Source organism: Lipophrys pholis (genome assembly GCF_963383615.2).
Source record: "Lipophrys pholis genome assembly, chromosome: 9".
NCBI lineage: Eukaryota > Metazoa > Chordata > Actinopteri > Blenniiformes > Blenniidae > Lipophrys > Lipophrys pholis.
Genome location: NC_137639.1, coordinates 30882982 through 30899414, shown reverse-complemented (window position 1 = coordinate 30899414; position 16433 = coordinate 30882982). Strand labels below are relative to the sequence as shown.

The window sequence follows — 16433 nt, the reverse complement described above, 5'->3', positions numbered from 1 at the left end:
GTTTCATGTATTTGGCGTCGGCTGGGTTCGTTTCGTCTTCCGGTTCCGTGGGTCGTCCTCCGATCTCGAGGTCCAGAACTCGAGCTGCGACTCGCTCCTGACGGACGAGTCGTCTTCCTCTGAACCAGAGGGTGAATGTGAAGGTGTAAGAAGACGCAGGAAGGAGGAATCAGATGGCAGCACATTGTTCTCAAGACTTTTATTGTTTGGTTTGAGCGAGCAACATTCCAGAACATGTGAGGAAGAGTCTGCTGCTGGAAGGAAACAGGAGAACACGAGAGAACACGGTTTCTCTACCGCGTCAACAACGTCTTGTAAGTCAAGTCAGCTTCATTTATTTATATTTATGAAGCTTTTTACGCTTCATGATTCACCCTCGCTTCTGTGTTGAAAACATCCTCTGCCAAAAACCTCCAGCTCGCGTCGACAGAAAAAGAGAGGGGCAGTAAACGTGTTGAGGGGCAGTAAACATGCAGAGGGCCAGTAAATATGTTGAGGGGCAGTAAACATGTTGAGGGGCAGTAAATATCAGAGGGGCAGTAAATATCAGAGGGGCAGTAAATATGCAGAGGGGCAGTTTATGTACTGAAGGGCAGTAAATGTGCTGAGGAGCAGTTAACGTGCTGTGGGCAGTGCTCTGCTGCCAGCTAGTGGTCACAGGCAGTGGTGCGCAGTAACTTCTCTACAGATTGGTGGAGTTCTAGAAGAATGGACGACACTCTGCTGGGTTGTGCTGCTTCGCTTTGACAAATCATCTTTTCCTCCCCGTTTCTTTGTTTTAACCTGAAAATACTAAAAACATGTCGGGAATGAAAACTCTTTACACTCATATTCTCTCAATATATAAACTGGTTTGATGTTTTTTTTGTTGTTGTTTTAGAGGGTTTCTGACTTTGGACCAGTTGTAAAGACGAGTGTTACGTCCATCCTCTTGGCTCCACCCACCTTGTGTCTTTCAGCCAATCACGGTTGGCTCCAGGTTTCTACACGAGGCCCGGTAGTGATGTGAGAATGTGATGGGGCGAGCAGAACCACTTTGGATTCATTTTCTAGCTTCATCTAATTATTGCTGAAGTGAAGGAGGCCGGCCGGTAACCACCAGAAGAACAACCTCCACTTCTCACAGTGAGACGTTGGGCCAGGAAATGTTCCTACTGGGGAAGCTGAGTGGTGAGCAGGGTTCCTCCACACAGTATGAGGCCCGTTGTAGCGGTGAGCTCTGAGGGGAAGTTTCCCTGCTATATATTAAACTTGTGTTTCTCCTGACGGTTTAGTTGAAGCGTTGGAGCAAAGGAGTCAGTGCAGGGGTGAAAGGTGAGCGGAGTGCAAGGAGGCCGGAGTGTGGAAGCATGCAGGTGGCGAGGAAACCGGGCGGCCTGGAGCCGGGAGCTACGAGTGTCTTCAGCTCGCTGCGTCCATCCTCGCCCTCGCAGGAGACTCACAGCTCCGCCCTCCGGCTGGAGGTCGCCTCGGCCGCCCTCCGCTCGGAGCCTCCTCAGCGACACCGAGAGGAGGCAGCCGAGACGCCATGAGACTCCTCAGAGGAGCCAGATGGATTCCCTCCTCGACCTGGAGGCACCGAACACAAGACGGGACACAGTTTAATACTTCACCTCAGCCTGGAAAGTACTGGGCAGTACCAGACAGCACGGTACGGTACGGTACGGCACGATACGGTACGGTACAGTACAGGATGGTAGGGTACAGTACAGTACGGTACGGTACAGAACAGGACGGTAGGGTACAGTACGGTACAGTAGAGTACAGTATAGTACAGGACGGTAGTGTACAGTACAGTACGGTACAGTACAGTACAGGACGGTAGGGTACAGTACGGTACATTATAGTATAGTACAGTACGGTAGTGTACAGTACATTATAGTATAGTACAGGATGGTAGGGTACAGTACTGTAGTGTACAGTACAGTAGGGTACAGTACAGTATGGTAGTGTACAGTACAGTACAGTACAGTACAGTACAGTACAGTAGTGTACAGTAGTGTACAGTACAGTACGGTAGTGTACAGTACAGTACAGTACATAGACGTAATCTGATCGAACACTGTTCCTTTAAAACGGCGTCATGTAAACACTTCGGCTCAATCTGACTGAAATGAGTCGAGATGAATGATTTTAACAAGATGTCTATAAATCTATCAAACTAAGATGATGCTGTTTGGTAGTGCAGTACTCCAGACACTGGAGTACTGCAACACTGGAGTAGTCCTGGAATACCCTAGTTCTTGATTTTGGTCTCAATTTAGTTGGTTCTTCTGATGACAACGGTAGTGTTTGGTGAAGTTCAGATACGTAAATGTCCTCCCACTGACTGATGGAGCTTCAGTTAACATCAGATTATAGATCATCTTCCCCCTCTAATCCAGATTAAAGAGCATCTTCCTCTACTAACATCCACATTATAGAGCATCTTCCTCCTCTAACATCAGATTATAGAGCATCTTCTTTATAGAGCATGCGGTGTGTATTTTGTAGACTGTGGGAGGAAACCACAGTACCCATGAGAAAGCATGTCAGTGACATAAAAACTACAGAAACATGAAACGAAGGAATGAAAGTGGAAGAAACTCCAGTGAATTCTGTGACCCGGTTCAGAGAGAAAGGAAACATACCGGTTCTATTCTGCCACTTGTGCATCTGCACAATTCTCTTTACTTTCTGATGCTATGGCTAAATACTCCGCCCTGGAGGGAAGACAGTGGGAGGAAGAGGAGAGAAACAGGTGAGTCAGATATCAGATCAGCTGCAGGCCGTTTCACGTAAAATCAGCTATTTTCAGAACCGTTTCTTAATGCTATGTTACAGAAATAATGTTACTAAAGCTGTTCACTACTGGGCGAAATGTTTCTGTATTGTCTGAGACACCAAGACGTTAATGAAGGCAATGAAACAGCAGCACGGCCGGAATCAAATACGACTTTATGCAGATGATGCAACTTTATCTTTTTGTTTAAATCAGCACATTTCAAATGATCAAATAATCTCATTGTTTTTTCGAGATATATATATCTTTTTTTTTTTATATGACATCAATGATGCTGAAGAATCCAACAGGAAGTAAAGTCAATTCGAACTCTATGTTTTAACTTTAACTGACGGGTGTTGAACAATTGAGTTTTGGCTGCTGACCTTGAGAAGTGAAGCTTTATGCAGATGACACGCAGGCGTATTTTACACTTCAATGATACGTTAACTGATTTCACAAGGAGAGACTAACAGTTATTTTAATGTGATCATAAGTGGAAATGTTTAGAAGTTTGCTGTGGGAGGAAGAAACATGATGTTAAACATCCCCTCCCCCGAATCGGTTCAAGCTTGTGTTTTCTTGGTTCTGAAATTTCAGTTGATTTTGTCTGAAATTAGCCTGGGAACAAATGGAAATGGAGCAGATTGTAACAGCAGCAGGAGGAAGAGGAGGAGGAGGAGGAGGAGGAGGAGGAGGAGGAGGAGGAGGAGGAAGCATTTAGCCGTCCCAGCAGGCGATTGGTCGGCCGCTGCTTGTGTTTGTGCGTTTCCACTCACGCGCTCTCCCGAAGAGCTTCCTCGCCGGCGGCAGAGATCTTCCTGTAGCAGTAGATCATCTCCACCACCAGCCAGAGCTGCAGCCCGATGATGGAGACGTACATCATCACCTCTGACAGGATGGAGGCCATCCCCCGTGTGACTGCACACACACACACACACACACACACACACACACACACACACACACGCACGCACGCAAGTAATGTTCCGTAACAAAAGGAAGTATTGAAAGTAAAACGTAACTTAAGTCCAGAAAGTTTTAAAAGCTATTAAGTTCATTAGGGAGTCATAACATCCAGATGTTCTCCTCCTCCTCCTGTTCTGGTTGGTCCAGAAACCTTCAGTATTCTAAGTTTCTAGCTCCTCCTTGATTTTCCTCATTTGAATATTGGATCATAGGAGCTGCATTCAGAATCTGCTGTGTCTGTGTGAGCTGGACTGGCTCCGCCCACACATCTTGGGAAGAGGAGGAAGTACTTCCTCTCGTGGTGCCATGTGCCGGAGCAGAGCTGCCTAATTGTGGGAGGAGTCAAAGGGAGGGTACCTTGATTGGGATTGGCTAAACCCCCGATGACACTATATAGGGTTTGATTTCTGATTGGCTGCTTGGAGCAACACACTTTTTATAACCTGAAACAAGCCGGGGAGAGAGAGGACAGACTGTCTTCACTTCTGGGACGTCAGTCCAGGTATGGAGACGATTAGTACTGCTGGAGAACCTTTAGGAAATGGATTTTGCAGAATATGTCCCTTTAAGTCAAATAATTACTAAAATATTGAAATGATCAAAATCTGAATTGGAAAATCAAAATCTTCTGAAAGTTCAAAGCCGCTAACAGCTTTGAACTTTTAACTCTCATACACAACATTCATTAAGATACATAAGGAGTGAGCGGCAGAGTGAGCAGCAGTATGAGCAGCAGAGTGAGCAGCAGTATGAGCAGCAGTGTGAGCAGCAGAGTGAGCAGCAGTGAGCAGCAGAGTGAGCAGCAGAGTGAGTAGCAGTATGAGCAGCAGAGTGAGCAGCAGAATGAGCAGCAGTGAGCAGCAGAGTGAGTAGCAGTATGAGCAGCAGAATGAGCAGCAGTGAGCAGCAGAGTGAGCAGCAGTATGAGCAGCAGTGAGCAGCAGAGTGAGTAGCAGTATGAGCAGCAGAGTGAGCAGCAGAGTGAGCAGCAGTGAGCAGCAGAGTGAGTAGCAGTATGAGCAGCAGAGTGAGCAGCCGAATGAGCAGCAGTGAACAGCAGTGTGAGCAGCAGTATGAGCAGCAGTGAGCAGCAGAGTGAGCCGCACAATGAGCAGCAGAGTGAGCCGCAGAGAGCCAGCAGAGTGAGCAGCAGTGAATAGCAGTGTGAGCAGCAGTATGAGCAGCAGATTCAGCAGTGTGAGCAGCAGTGTGAGCAGCAGTGTGAGCAGCAGTATGAGCAGCAGTATGAGCAGCAGTGAGCAGCAGTGTGAGCAGCAGTGAGCAGCAGTATGAGCAGCAGTGTGAGCAGCAGTGAGCAGCAGTGTGAGCAGCAGTATGAGCAGCAGTATGAGCAGCAGACCGTCTTCCCGCCGGTACCTTGGGGCACCACTGTCAGGAGGATGGTCTTGGTGGTGTTGGTGAAGTAATCATGGTTGCTGTATTTGAGTAAGCGGTTGAAATTGCACTTGTAGACCCCCGTGTCGTTGAAGGTCACGTTCAGGATGTAGATGGAGCCGTCCTGCAGGTCTCTGGTGGATTTGCTGCCGTTCCAGTCCAGACGGTCGTAGAAACGCGGGTCGATAACCTCGCCTGCAGTATTCTCGTAGTAGTACAACTGTTAGCGTGAAGACACAGCACGGAAAAACCTGAACGTTAGGATTTTATAGTTCAGTGCTTGTTACTGCACCGAAATAAACCTTTTTCTGAGGATGAATGTACACTGAAGGACCTGAAGTGGCGCCCTCTAGTGGTCAGGAGACACATTCAGCACAAATAATCTCTGGTCTCCAAACAGCTGAATGTTGTCGTTATCATCGATCAGACATTTTGTCAATGCTGCTGTAGGTTTACACTGCTGGGAGAGGCTGTATTGTTTACTGCACCTGTGGGGGCAGTGTGGAGCAGAGTAATGCCCGTGATGACCTGTAGGGGCAGTATTTAATACCCCAGATGACCTGTCGGGGTCAGGAACACTTTTCCCATTTACACGTGAATAGATATCGTTAACAAAGACGAATACACAAACATTCTAGTGGACAGACGACCGCGTTGGATTGTTATGACGGTAACTGTCAAAATAAAAGTACCATGTTGGATTGTTTTTACGGTGACTGTCAAAATAAAAGTACCAGGTCCAGGAGAATACGGACGGGGAGTCATGACACTCCGGAGGAAACTTTGTTCTGATTGGCTCTACTGAGCACATGCAGTAGAACTAGTTACTACCAACCTGGTGACCAGGACCAGGACCAGGACCAGGACCAGGACCAGGACCAGAATTTCCTCAAAGCCTGATCCTTGTCAAAAAGTTGTTCAGTGTCTCCGAGCACCGTTGTCGTGTAAACAAACACACAAAACACGACCCTAACCCTAACAGTTTTGTGTCTTGACTTGAAATGGTTGCCATGGGAACGGGGCCTCACTTCCTCCGTTTGAACGTCTTATGAATGTTTGGATCAGAATCTTTGTCCCACATAAAACCAACGACCGGCACGGCGACGTGTTGTCGCTTCCTGGGAGCTTCGGTCTGCTGCGGCGAACGTTTTCCTCGCGCCGATGTGAAGCTCCGCCCACTCGGGTGGGTCCTAATCTAATGAAGTGAAATGAGCTGCGTATCGAGCGAGCTGCTTCGGTCTGAGCGAGCGGCCGGGCGCTAATGGCGCCCGCCTGATGCAGGAAGCGCGGCGGCTAAGAGCCACTTAGGTAAGCGAACACCGGCTTTCAGTCGGAACAAAGAGCATAAAAAAACCAGGAGTCATGAAAGATGCAGGAGTCGCTGCTCTGGGTTCATGATAAATGCATCGCAAATGTTCCTTCAGAGAACGCCGAGGCCGAGGAGCCCGAGACACTGAGACGCACTGAAGACGCAGAACTTTGCTGGTATTTTGGTTTTAACTTTTTTTTTCAAGAAAATTTTTCATAAAATACAAACAAAATAACAAATAGAAACTCCGCCAACCCGAGGCCAGGGGAAAGTATGAGAAGAAAAAATAACACATATATATAAATATATACATATAAAAAACACTGACTGACTTGTTGACGTTCGTCTTTAAAACTCTCCTGAAGGAAATTCCTCGTCACACTCAGACTAACTGGTATTTCCAGCATTTTATTTTGGCGGGACATCCCTGGTTTGATTCCTGAAGCTTCGTGTCACAAGATCCCGTTTGTCCACTGGATCTCTGCACATCTGGATTCTCTGTAGAAAAACCTTCAGTTTCACTACATCCAGACTTTCTCCAGGATTCAAGACTCTTTCTCTGACAAAGTCTGGAGCTTTTTCTCCCTGAATCCATCAAATGTTGATATTCTGGCTGGAGCTGCCGCCACGCCATCTTTGATATCCCAGAATGCCCTGGGGCAGGTTTCCCAAGATGGCGTCAGTCAGGAAACATCAACAGTTTGATGGTTTGTCAGTAAGGAGGGGAGGAGAGGAGAGGAGAGGAGAGGAGAGGAGATGAGAAGGTTCTGGTTTGGCTTTATTCTGTGGACAGAAGGTTAAAGATTTGTCCTGCTGGAGGAACTTTACACACGAAACCCTTTCTGGACACAAAATGTCGACGTGGCGTCGAGGCGGTGTCGCTGGCGGTGTCGCTGGCTGCCCTCACCTCGCTGAAGTCGCTGTCCCCGGACGCCTGGAAGGACCAGGAGACCTCGGCCTCGGCCTTCACCTCCCCCCGCCTCTTGCAGGAGATGCAGCCCAGCTTGAAGCCCTTGCCGACCACCGCCTCGGTGTCGGACTCCACCTCCACGCAGGCGCCGCCGCACACCGACGCTGTTGGGGGGTGGGAGGGTGGGGGGTGGGAGGGGGGACGTGAGTCAGAGCCGTCACACGGGGTCAAAGGTCGAGCGAGAGGCCGGAGTGTTTCTCTCTGAACTCGCAGGCAGAGAGTCTGAAGAGTCGGAGAGAAAACATCCAGCCTCTGGAGGAAAGTGCGCTCGTGGCTGATGCTCACCGCATGCTCCTTGGTTAGTGTTTTGGTTTTGACTTCTGCAGTGAGCATAGCTTCGGTGTGTCACAGTTTTTATTTCCTCTCACGGTTTCACGCTTCAGTTTGGACACATTCAGGTGGGTTTTTCTCCCTTTGAGGGTTTTTCTTTAAACTGAGGGGAAATAAAGAGGCTGCAGAGAGCTTCAAACGCTAACCGGGCTAATCTCATATATAGACGTGTGAGTCTATATATGGTGCCATCATCATCATCATCATCATCATCATCATCATCATCATCATCATCATCGGCCGGGAGTCACACACCTGTAACTCCACATTGAGGCTGAAGCTTCCACTGCCTCAACCAAAGAGCCAGCGCTAACGCTGATCACTGAGGGGGCTCTCAGTTTCAATCAAAAGGAGGAGGAAGAGGAGGAGGAGGAGGAAGAGCAGGAGGAAACACACATAACTCAGATCAGTTAAACTCATCAGGAGAAATATGAAGCTAAAGAACATCCAAGAGAAACAGAGAAGATGGATGAAGAGGAGGAGAGAGAGTTAGCACAAGCAAGTAGAGCGGGGGGGGGTCAAGAACACAACGTCAGGCTTAAAAGGCACACACACACACACACACACACACACACACACACACACACACACACACACACACACACACACACACACAGACAGACAGACAGACAGACAGACAGACAGACAGACAGACAGACAGACAGACAGACAGACAGACAGACAGACAGACACACACACACACACACACACACACACAGCATCAAACCTGTAAATCTGTTACGTAATCTGAGGATTACACAACATCTCAATCCACAAACTGCAGATTAGGATGTTTTCAGTCGGTTTGTTTTAATCCCCGGAATCACAACACACCTGACGTCGCCTCACCACAACACATCACACACTCTGAACAGAAACATGAAGAGATGCAGGTTTTGTACAGAGGAGGGGGGAGGAAGCAGCGGGGTGGGGGTGGGGGTGGCGGTGGGGGTGGGGTGATTCATGTTTAGCTTTCACAGCAGATAACTTGTGTTCTTGAAGTGTGTGTGTGTGTCAGCTCTGGTGTAAACCCGACCCTTTATTTCACACACACACACACACACACACACACACACACACACACACACACACACACACACACACACACACACACACACACACACACACACACACACACACACACACACACACACACACACACCATCCTGTCACCCAGAGTTCTGTCAAGAACTGTATTTGTTGACTTACTTCCTGTTTGCTCTGTTTATTTCCTGTGCACTTCCTGTTCACTTCTCCGTTTACTTCCTGTTCACGTGTCCGTTCAGCCTTCACATGTAGCCTGACCCTGTCATACATCAGTCTTACACTCGAGTTGTCTCACAGACTCCGTCTGAAGCGCCGCCCCACACTTTTTCTGGGCGGGGGCGGAGGGGTGGGGGGGGCGGGGGTCACACCTTCATTTGGTTCGGTTTGCGTTCACGCTGCATTTTGGAACCGGATCAAACCTCCTGGAAAACGTCCTACAGTTACACCAGCTGCTGTTTGGGGGCGCTGTCACACAAAACAAACACGGCTCAGTGATTGGTCCGGACCGAAAGAGGAAGTCCTGGCGCTCTAACTCGTGGTGGCTAGGCTAGTTAGCTCGTGGCTAATCGGTAGCCACAAACAACTGCTCCTTCAGTCTTCAGTCTCAAAGAGTCTTCCTCACTTCCTCCTCCTCACTCCCCTTCTGCCCACAAGATATTTTCCAACTTTCTGCTTTCTTCTGATTCGTGCAGTTAGCTTTGACTGTTTACTACCCAGAATGCCTTGCGCTCTACGTCACGTCCTCTCCCCCCGCCCACTGGAAAGTCCTTTTCGATGAGAACCGGGACCGACCTTTTCAAGAGGACCAGAGTTTCTTGTTAGATCCGGACCAGAGTTCAGAAAATCAAACGAAGTGGACTTTTCCCAGAAAGTCCCCGAAGAGACTCTGATCCGGATCAAACTGGCTGGTGTGAACGAGCCTTTAAAACCAGCATATTAGCATGCTGACTGAGCTCCGCGGCGCCGCTCTGATTGGTTTGTCCTCGTCTGACTGCAGAGTCGGCGCTGGCAACTGGTCAGATTCATGTCTGCGTGGACAGAAACTGGATTAGAGGCAGAGGAAGGTTTTCCAACGTCTGCTGGTTCTTTTAGCGCCAGATTAGCGGGCGAGTCGGTCAGCAGGTGGAACGTCTGATAAAAGCACCTTTATTCATGTTTTATAATCACTCTGGAGGTCACGGTGTGTGTGTGTGTGTGTGTGTGTGTGTGTGTGTGTGTGTGTGTGTGTGTGTGTGTGTGTGTGTGTGTGTGTGTGTGTGTGTGTGTGTGTGTGTGTGTGTGTGTGTGTGTGTGTGTGTGTGTGTGTTGTAATCAGGTCGCTGCAGATTAGTGGGCCAGAACAGATCCAGCAATTAAAAAATGACAGAAGCTTCAAATGGAATGAAAACGAATCTCAATGTGACGGTTTGACACTGTTTTGTTATTATTGTTGTTGTTGTTACTCTAGTTATTGTTGTTGCCGTCATTGTTATTGTTGGTGTTGTTATCGTAGTGATTGTTGGTATTGCAGTTGTTATTGTGGTTTTGGCTGTTATTAATATTGATGTTGTAGCTGTTATGGTCGCTGTATTTGTTGTCACTATTGTTGGTATTATTGATTATTGCAGTTGTTTTTGTTTTGTTTGGTGTTCTTGTTGTTAATATTGACACGGTTATTGTTTTGTATTGATGTTGTTGCAGTTGCTATAATTGTTTGTGTTTGGTATTGTTCTCATTATTTGTTATTTATTGTTGTTACAGGTCATAAAGTTGTTGTTATTGTTTCAGTTGCTCCTGATATTATTGTTGGTGTCATTATGGCTCATTAGGTGGTGTAGTGGTTAGCACCGTCACCGGTCCCTGGTCTGAGTCCGGCTCGCGCGTGTGTGTGTGTGTGTGTGTGTGTGTGTGTGTGTGTGTTGAAGCTCCACAGAAGATAAATGATAAGACTACATTAGGGGGTATTAGGGAGGGACTCCTCTCAGAGCGCCTCCCTGGGGTCGTCCTAATAACTGCACTCTGCTTCTAATGAGCTCTAATGTGATTCCAGTCGCGGCTCTGCTGGAATGAGAAGCTCATGTCTGGCTGACCTCCACCCTCACTAGATCACCTCCACCCTCACTGCAGATCATCTCCATGCTCACCTCCACCCTCACTAGATCACCTCCAACCTCACCTCCACCCTCACTAGATCACCTCCACCCTCACTGCAGATCATCTCCATGCTCACCTCCACCCTCACTAGATCACCTCCACCCTCACTGCAGATCATCTCCATGCTCACCTCCACCCTCACTAGATCACCTCCAACCTAACCTCCACCCTCACTAGATCACCTCCAACCTAACCTCCACCCTCACTAGATCACCTCCAACCTCACCTCCACCCTCACTAGATCACCTCCACCCATTGGATCATGTTTCTGTTTCTCTGAGTGTGAATTTTACTTTCTTCTCATTTAAATATATATATTTTTAATGCTCAAACATACAAACAGCTGTTTGCGTGCGTGAGGTATTAGTACCACGCACGCGCTTCATTTTAATGCCTCACTATATTACTGTAATAACAAGCGCGCGCGCAAAAGTGAACGTCTGAGCGTTGAGTGCACGGAGATGGAACAACAACAACAACAACAACAACACACACACACACACACACACACACACACACACACACACACACACACACACACACACACACACACACACACACACACACACACACACACACACACACACACACACACACACACACAAGTTGACTCACCTTGATGCGCCAGCAGCATCACAGGTAACAGCAGTGTCACCGCACACATCCTGGAGGAGCCAACGCGCCCGCGCGCGCACACACACACACACACACACACACACTGAATCAGACTGGGACCTCCAGCAGGCTGCAGAGTCCCGAAGGCAGAGGGGGGAGACGCCTGCTGGGTGTGGTGCGCCCCGATGCTGCACCTCCTCGTCCTCCTTCTCCTCTTCCTCCTCCGGCTTTAAATCACCTGTTCGGGTCGGTGACGTGTCCGCCGGATCGGTGTGACAGACCGGCTGGTGTCACTCTGAGGACCTACAGGAAGACTGTGAGAGGTGGAAGGAAGCTGTGCTGCCGATGGAAGACTCGTGTGTGCGCGTGCGTGAGGGCCCGCACGCGATCAGAAGTCTTAAAATTGTTGCGTCCGAACCGGAACTTTAGTGTGTGTGTGTGTGTGTGTGTGTGTGTGTGTGTGTGTGTGTTTTCCTCCCGCGGTCCAGATTGCGTGTTCACGGCTCCGGGTGCGCGCGGCTGTGATGAAGCTCCGTAATTTTGTTTCTTTTTTTTTTTTTTAATCCAGGTGAGCTCAGTCGCTGCTCGTGCGCATGTGCGCAGGTGTTCCCCGGTCTGAGAGGAGGAGGCGGTGGTGGAGGGAAGGGGGGGGTCAGACACACTGTTGCCAGCCGCTGTGCGTCTCTGGCGGGGCGCAAAGTGCGCGGCTCCGCGGTTCGTCCCCGCCAGCGGCGCGTCGCGGAGCCGCAGCGGGGGGAGAGTTCGTGCCAGGCGGGTTTAAAAATCCTCACGGACCGTCCTCCGCTCTCAGCCCGCTCTGTGCCTCCGGTACCCCTCCGCCTCCCCACGCCTCTCGGTCCAGACGTCTCCTGACGGGTATCAGCTTCCGGTGGTGCAAAAAGTACCGGAGGCACCGGACCGTCAGAGGGATGGAAAAAAATCAGCCCAGATTTTTAAAAACACAATTATTCCTCATTTCTTCAATCCGACCACTTTCACGAGGCGGGAAGAACCGAGTGGCGCGTGAAACCCCCGAAACAAAACAACGCAAACATTAGGGGGGGGGGGGGGGGGGGGGGGTGACGCAGAGCCGTCGTCATAGCAATAGCGGCTTTTCTACGATGCGTTCATGCTTCCAGAAGCAAACTGCATCATCATCATCATCATCATCATCATCAAGATTCATAGATTTAAAAAATAAAGGTAAAAACGAACTGAAAAGAAAAAGTTCATATATTTCTTTATTTATATGTTTATTTTCAGGCCCCGTTGAAAACTTTACTTTTGAGTATTTATGAGTCCTCCCTGGACCTCCTCCTCCTCCCTGCACCTCCTCCTCCTCCCTGCACCTCCTCCTCCTCCTCCCTGCAGCTCCTTCAGGGGAGCAAGCGGCGGACGCAGGGCAGCAGCAGCAGGAAGGCGACAGGCACCGTCAGCAGGGAGCCGTAGAGAAGCCAGGGCTCCTCGTCTGGAGGAAGAGAGATTCACCTTCATCACTGTGGGTCTATAGAGCCATCAGCCATCATCATCCTCCATCCATCCATCCTCCACCCATCATCATGCACCATCCATCCTCCACCCATCATCCATTCACTACAATAATACACTATTATAAACAAAGGAGCATTACCAAGTATCTAGTTATTTTTTTATCACGAGTAACTGAAGTAACAGTTATTGCATTACTATACAGTACTTATTATTGCTACTACAACTAATATTACTATGATTACTACTGAACTAGTCCCTCTACCTAGAAAGAAGTAATCAGTAAGTAATCAGTTACTGTAACCACAGTAGAAATGCATATGTGCCCAGTTTTTAGTTACTGACAGAGAAAAGTAACTAGTTACTTTGTCTCATTTGCTGTCATGAGTAACTTGGCAGGTATTCCAGTAGTGTGGAAGTTACCTGGCAGGTTGAGATGGAAGCTGCTCTGGGTCACCAGTTCGCTCTGCAGGAGCAGCCGACACTCGTAAAGACCAGGTCCCTGCAGGGCCGCGGTCTGGGAGAGCTGGACCCAGGACCTGGGCCCCCCCACAGGGTCCGAATCCAGGTCTGGGACCCCCGGCTGCCAGGGAGCCCCCTCCACAGGGTCAGAGGCCGGGTCGGGGGCCCCTGGCTGCAGTGGAGCCCCCTGGTGGAGGATGGACAGAGTGAAGGCGGTGTCAAACGACACGTTGACAGAACAGCGGAGCCCAGAGCCGCCGGGACCGCTTTGAACCAGGACCAGGACCAGGTGGTCTGAAACAGATCGAGGACCATCACAGTGAGGACCGCAGCAGTATGGTCCTGTTACAACAGAGTCCTGCTCACTCCAGGCTGCCGACCAATGTGGTTGGTTGGGTTTGGTTCTAGACTGGTTCCAGACCAGGTTCTAGACTGGTTCTGACCTGGTTCAAGACTGGTTCCAGACTGGGTCTGACCTGGTTCCAGTCCAGTTCCAGAACTGTTTCTAGACCTGGTTCCGGAACTGTTTCTAGACTGGTTCCAGACCTGGTTTCTGACTTGGTTCTAGACCTGGTTCTAGCCTGGTTCCTGACCTGATTCCAGACCTCATTCTAGACTGGTTCTAGCCTGGTTCCAGACCTCGTTCTAGACTGGTTCTAGCCTGGTTCCTGACCTGGTTCAAGGCCTGGTTCCAGACTGTCTGGTTCTGGGTTCTCACCGTGGACCACCAGAGTGGTTTTGTTCCCTTTGGTTCTGAAGCTGCCCTGGGTCTCAGTGGTGACCGTGAGCTTGCAGAGGTACAGACCACCGTCGGACCACTGGACCCTCCTGAGCAGGAGGGAGTTGTTGAGGCGGTCCCAGCCAGGGTCCAGCAGGGCCACACGGTTCCGGTACTCCTTGGAGGGCACCCAGACTTGGACCGGGTTCTGGGGGTTGAAGATCCAGTACAGCACCGGGAGCTCGGTCTGCCGGTCTTCAGGGGAGAACCGGACCAAGCAGGGAAGAACCACATCCTGTCCCAGAGCGGCGGGCAGGACGGGGGGCTGCTCTACCGTCACCATGGCAACCACACCTGATCAGTTCACAGCGTTATTGATATAGAGCATCTTCCTCCTCTAACATCCAGATTATAGAGCATCTTCCTCCTCTAAAAACTTACTGCCCTGACAGCTAATGCTAATGCTAACACTACAATAATCCAACTATATAAACCTCAGTCACAAAATAACTTTACCAAGTAACTAGTTACTTTCTATTGGGGGTAACTAGTAAAGTGAGAACAGTACTTAAGTAACTACAGTAACAGTAAAGATAATTTCACTAAAATCTTTGGAAGAAGCAAGAAAGTTTGTTTTCTAAAAAACCCTGAAACTTTCACCTGTGAACCAAAGTTTCCAGAAGACGAAGCTGCGTTGCATCTCGACGGCGTTTCAGTGGTTCCACCTCCAGATGAAGAACCTCAGGGACCTTCCGTCTCTACAGGAACCTCCAGTCTTCAGAGGAACCTTCAGTCTCTAGAGGAACCTCTAGTCTTTAGAGGAACCTTCAGTCTTCAGAGGAACCTTCAGTCTCTAGAGGAACCTCTAGTCTTTAGAGGAACCTTCAGTCTCTAGAGGAACCTCCAGTCTCTAGAGGAACCTCTAGTCTTTAGAGGAACCTTCAGTCTTTAGAGGAACCTCCTGAAGCTCCAGACTCTCTGACTGACTGCGTTTTTGTTTTTCTAATTACAGGAAGTGAACCTGACAAGATTTGAAACTGGGTGGGAGGTTGTGGTCTGTGTTTGTTTTAACAAGAAGAGTTTTACTCTGAAAGTTTAGTTTTACCAGAACCAGAACCAACAGAACCAGACTCGTTTGTTTAATCAAACTGTGCGTGTGTTTACTGAAGCTTCTTACACACATAATCCTGTATGAACAGAATTTCATTACTAGTGAAAAAAAAGTTATTGCAAGATGAAACACACACACACACACACACACACACACACACACACACACTTCTCTTTACCCCCCCCCCCCCCCCCCCCATCATGCGGGGGCTCGGAGGTGTGAAGACGGTTCATTGGTTCACAGGAAGTTCAGTCGCTGCAACTTTTAAGAAGAACGATAATGAACAGTTCATCAGCAGCTGATCCTGAAGACATCTAGAACTCTTCTCAGTCCAGATTAGGATTAAATCTGGAGACCAATTGGACTGAAACTGGTCCCGCTTCAGGTTCCAGACCAACACTCCGCATAATCTGGTTTAAATCTCCTTCAAGACCACTTTTTAATCTGTTTGTGATTCGATCTCCGGTTGATTCTAGAGGAGCTTTACATCATCGTCTCATTCTAGATCCACATTTAAACTGAATCTGGAGCGCAGCCTTAAACTAGTTCTGGATTAGTTATCATGCCGGATTCTAGAACGATTCTGGAGACATTTCTTAGAACCAGTTCTAGACTAGCCTGAGGCTGCTTTGGGAAAAGGTTTTTGACCCAATTCTGGATTATCCTCAGAATAAATTTACACCAGTTAATTAAACCAACATGAAACTAGTTTCAAACCAGTTGAAAAGTGATCGATTCTCCACCAGCTGTACTTTTGGACTACCGTAATTTCTGGACCACTGAGCGCGCCTGAATACAAGCCACACCCACCAAAGTGATAAAATTACTTGATGCACCTGAACACATCACCCACGTGTGGCATGAATCCGTACAAATCCGTAAGTTAGCCGTCATTGTTTGAGCCGCTCAGTTCAAAGATTGTGGAAAAAAAAAACGTAGAAGCTTCTCGTCTGGGAATTACGGTAAATTCAGATTCATTTCAAATCCCTTTGGAAACTCGGCTTAAACCAAACCAACAGCGCCAACTCGCGGCCCAACTGGAAAAACAACATTGCTTTCAGATTTCTTCACTTGAAACGTCGCCATGGAAACGAGGCCTGGATGTTCCTCTGCGGCGACAGAAGA

The 16433-nt window shown here is 48.7% G+C and overlaps 2 protein-coding genes across 3 annotated transcripts; both read right to left on the bottom strand.

Annotated features, from left to right (window-relative positions):
* Positions 1-189: 189 nt before the first annotated feature.
* Positions 190-11971, bottom strand: scn1ba (sodium channel, voltage-gated, type I, beta a). Of its 2 annotated transcripts, XM_080472412.1 has the most exons (6): positions 11530-11971; positions 7342-7508; positions 5108-5345; positions 3541-3682; positions 2631-2702; positions 190-1569 (listed from the first exon to the last, which is right to left on the bottom strand). In XM_080472412.1, the coding sequence occupies exons 1-5, from the start codon at positions 11576-11578 to the stop codon at positions 2636-2638; spliced, it is 663 nt and encodes a 220-aa protein (XP_080328538.1). In that variant the 5' UTR covers positions 11579-11971; the 3' UTR covers positions 190-1569; positions 2631-2635. The 2 variants fall into 2 exon arrangements, with proteins under 2 accessions (XP_080328538.1, XP_080328539.1); XM_080472413.1 differs by lacking the exon at positions 2631-2702 and having other exon boundaries at positions 11530-11891.
* A 782-nt stretch (positions 11972-12753) lies between these two features.
* LOC308114885 (uncharacterized protein) lies at positions 12754-15187 on the bottom strand. Its single transcript, XM_080472128.1, has 4 exons — positions 14858-15187; positions 14198-14551; positions 13441-13773; positions 12754-12997 (listed from the first exon to the last, which is right to left on the bottom strand). The coding sequence occupies exons 1-4, from the start codon at positions 14895-14897 to the stop codon at positions 12906-12908; spliced, it is 819 nt and encodes a 272-aa protein (XP_080328254.1). The 5' UTR covers positions 14898-15187; the 3' UTR covers positions 12754-12905.
* Between the last annotated feature and the right edge of the window lie 1246 nt (positions 15188-16433).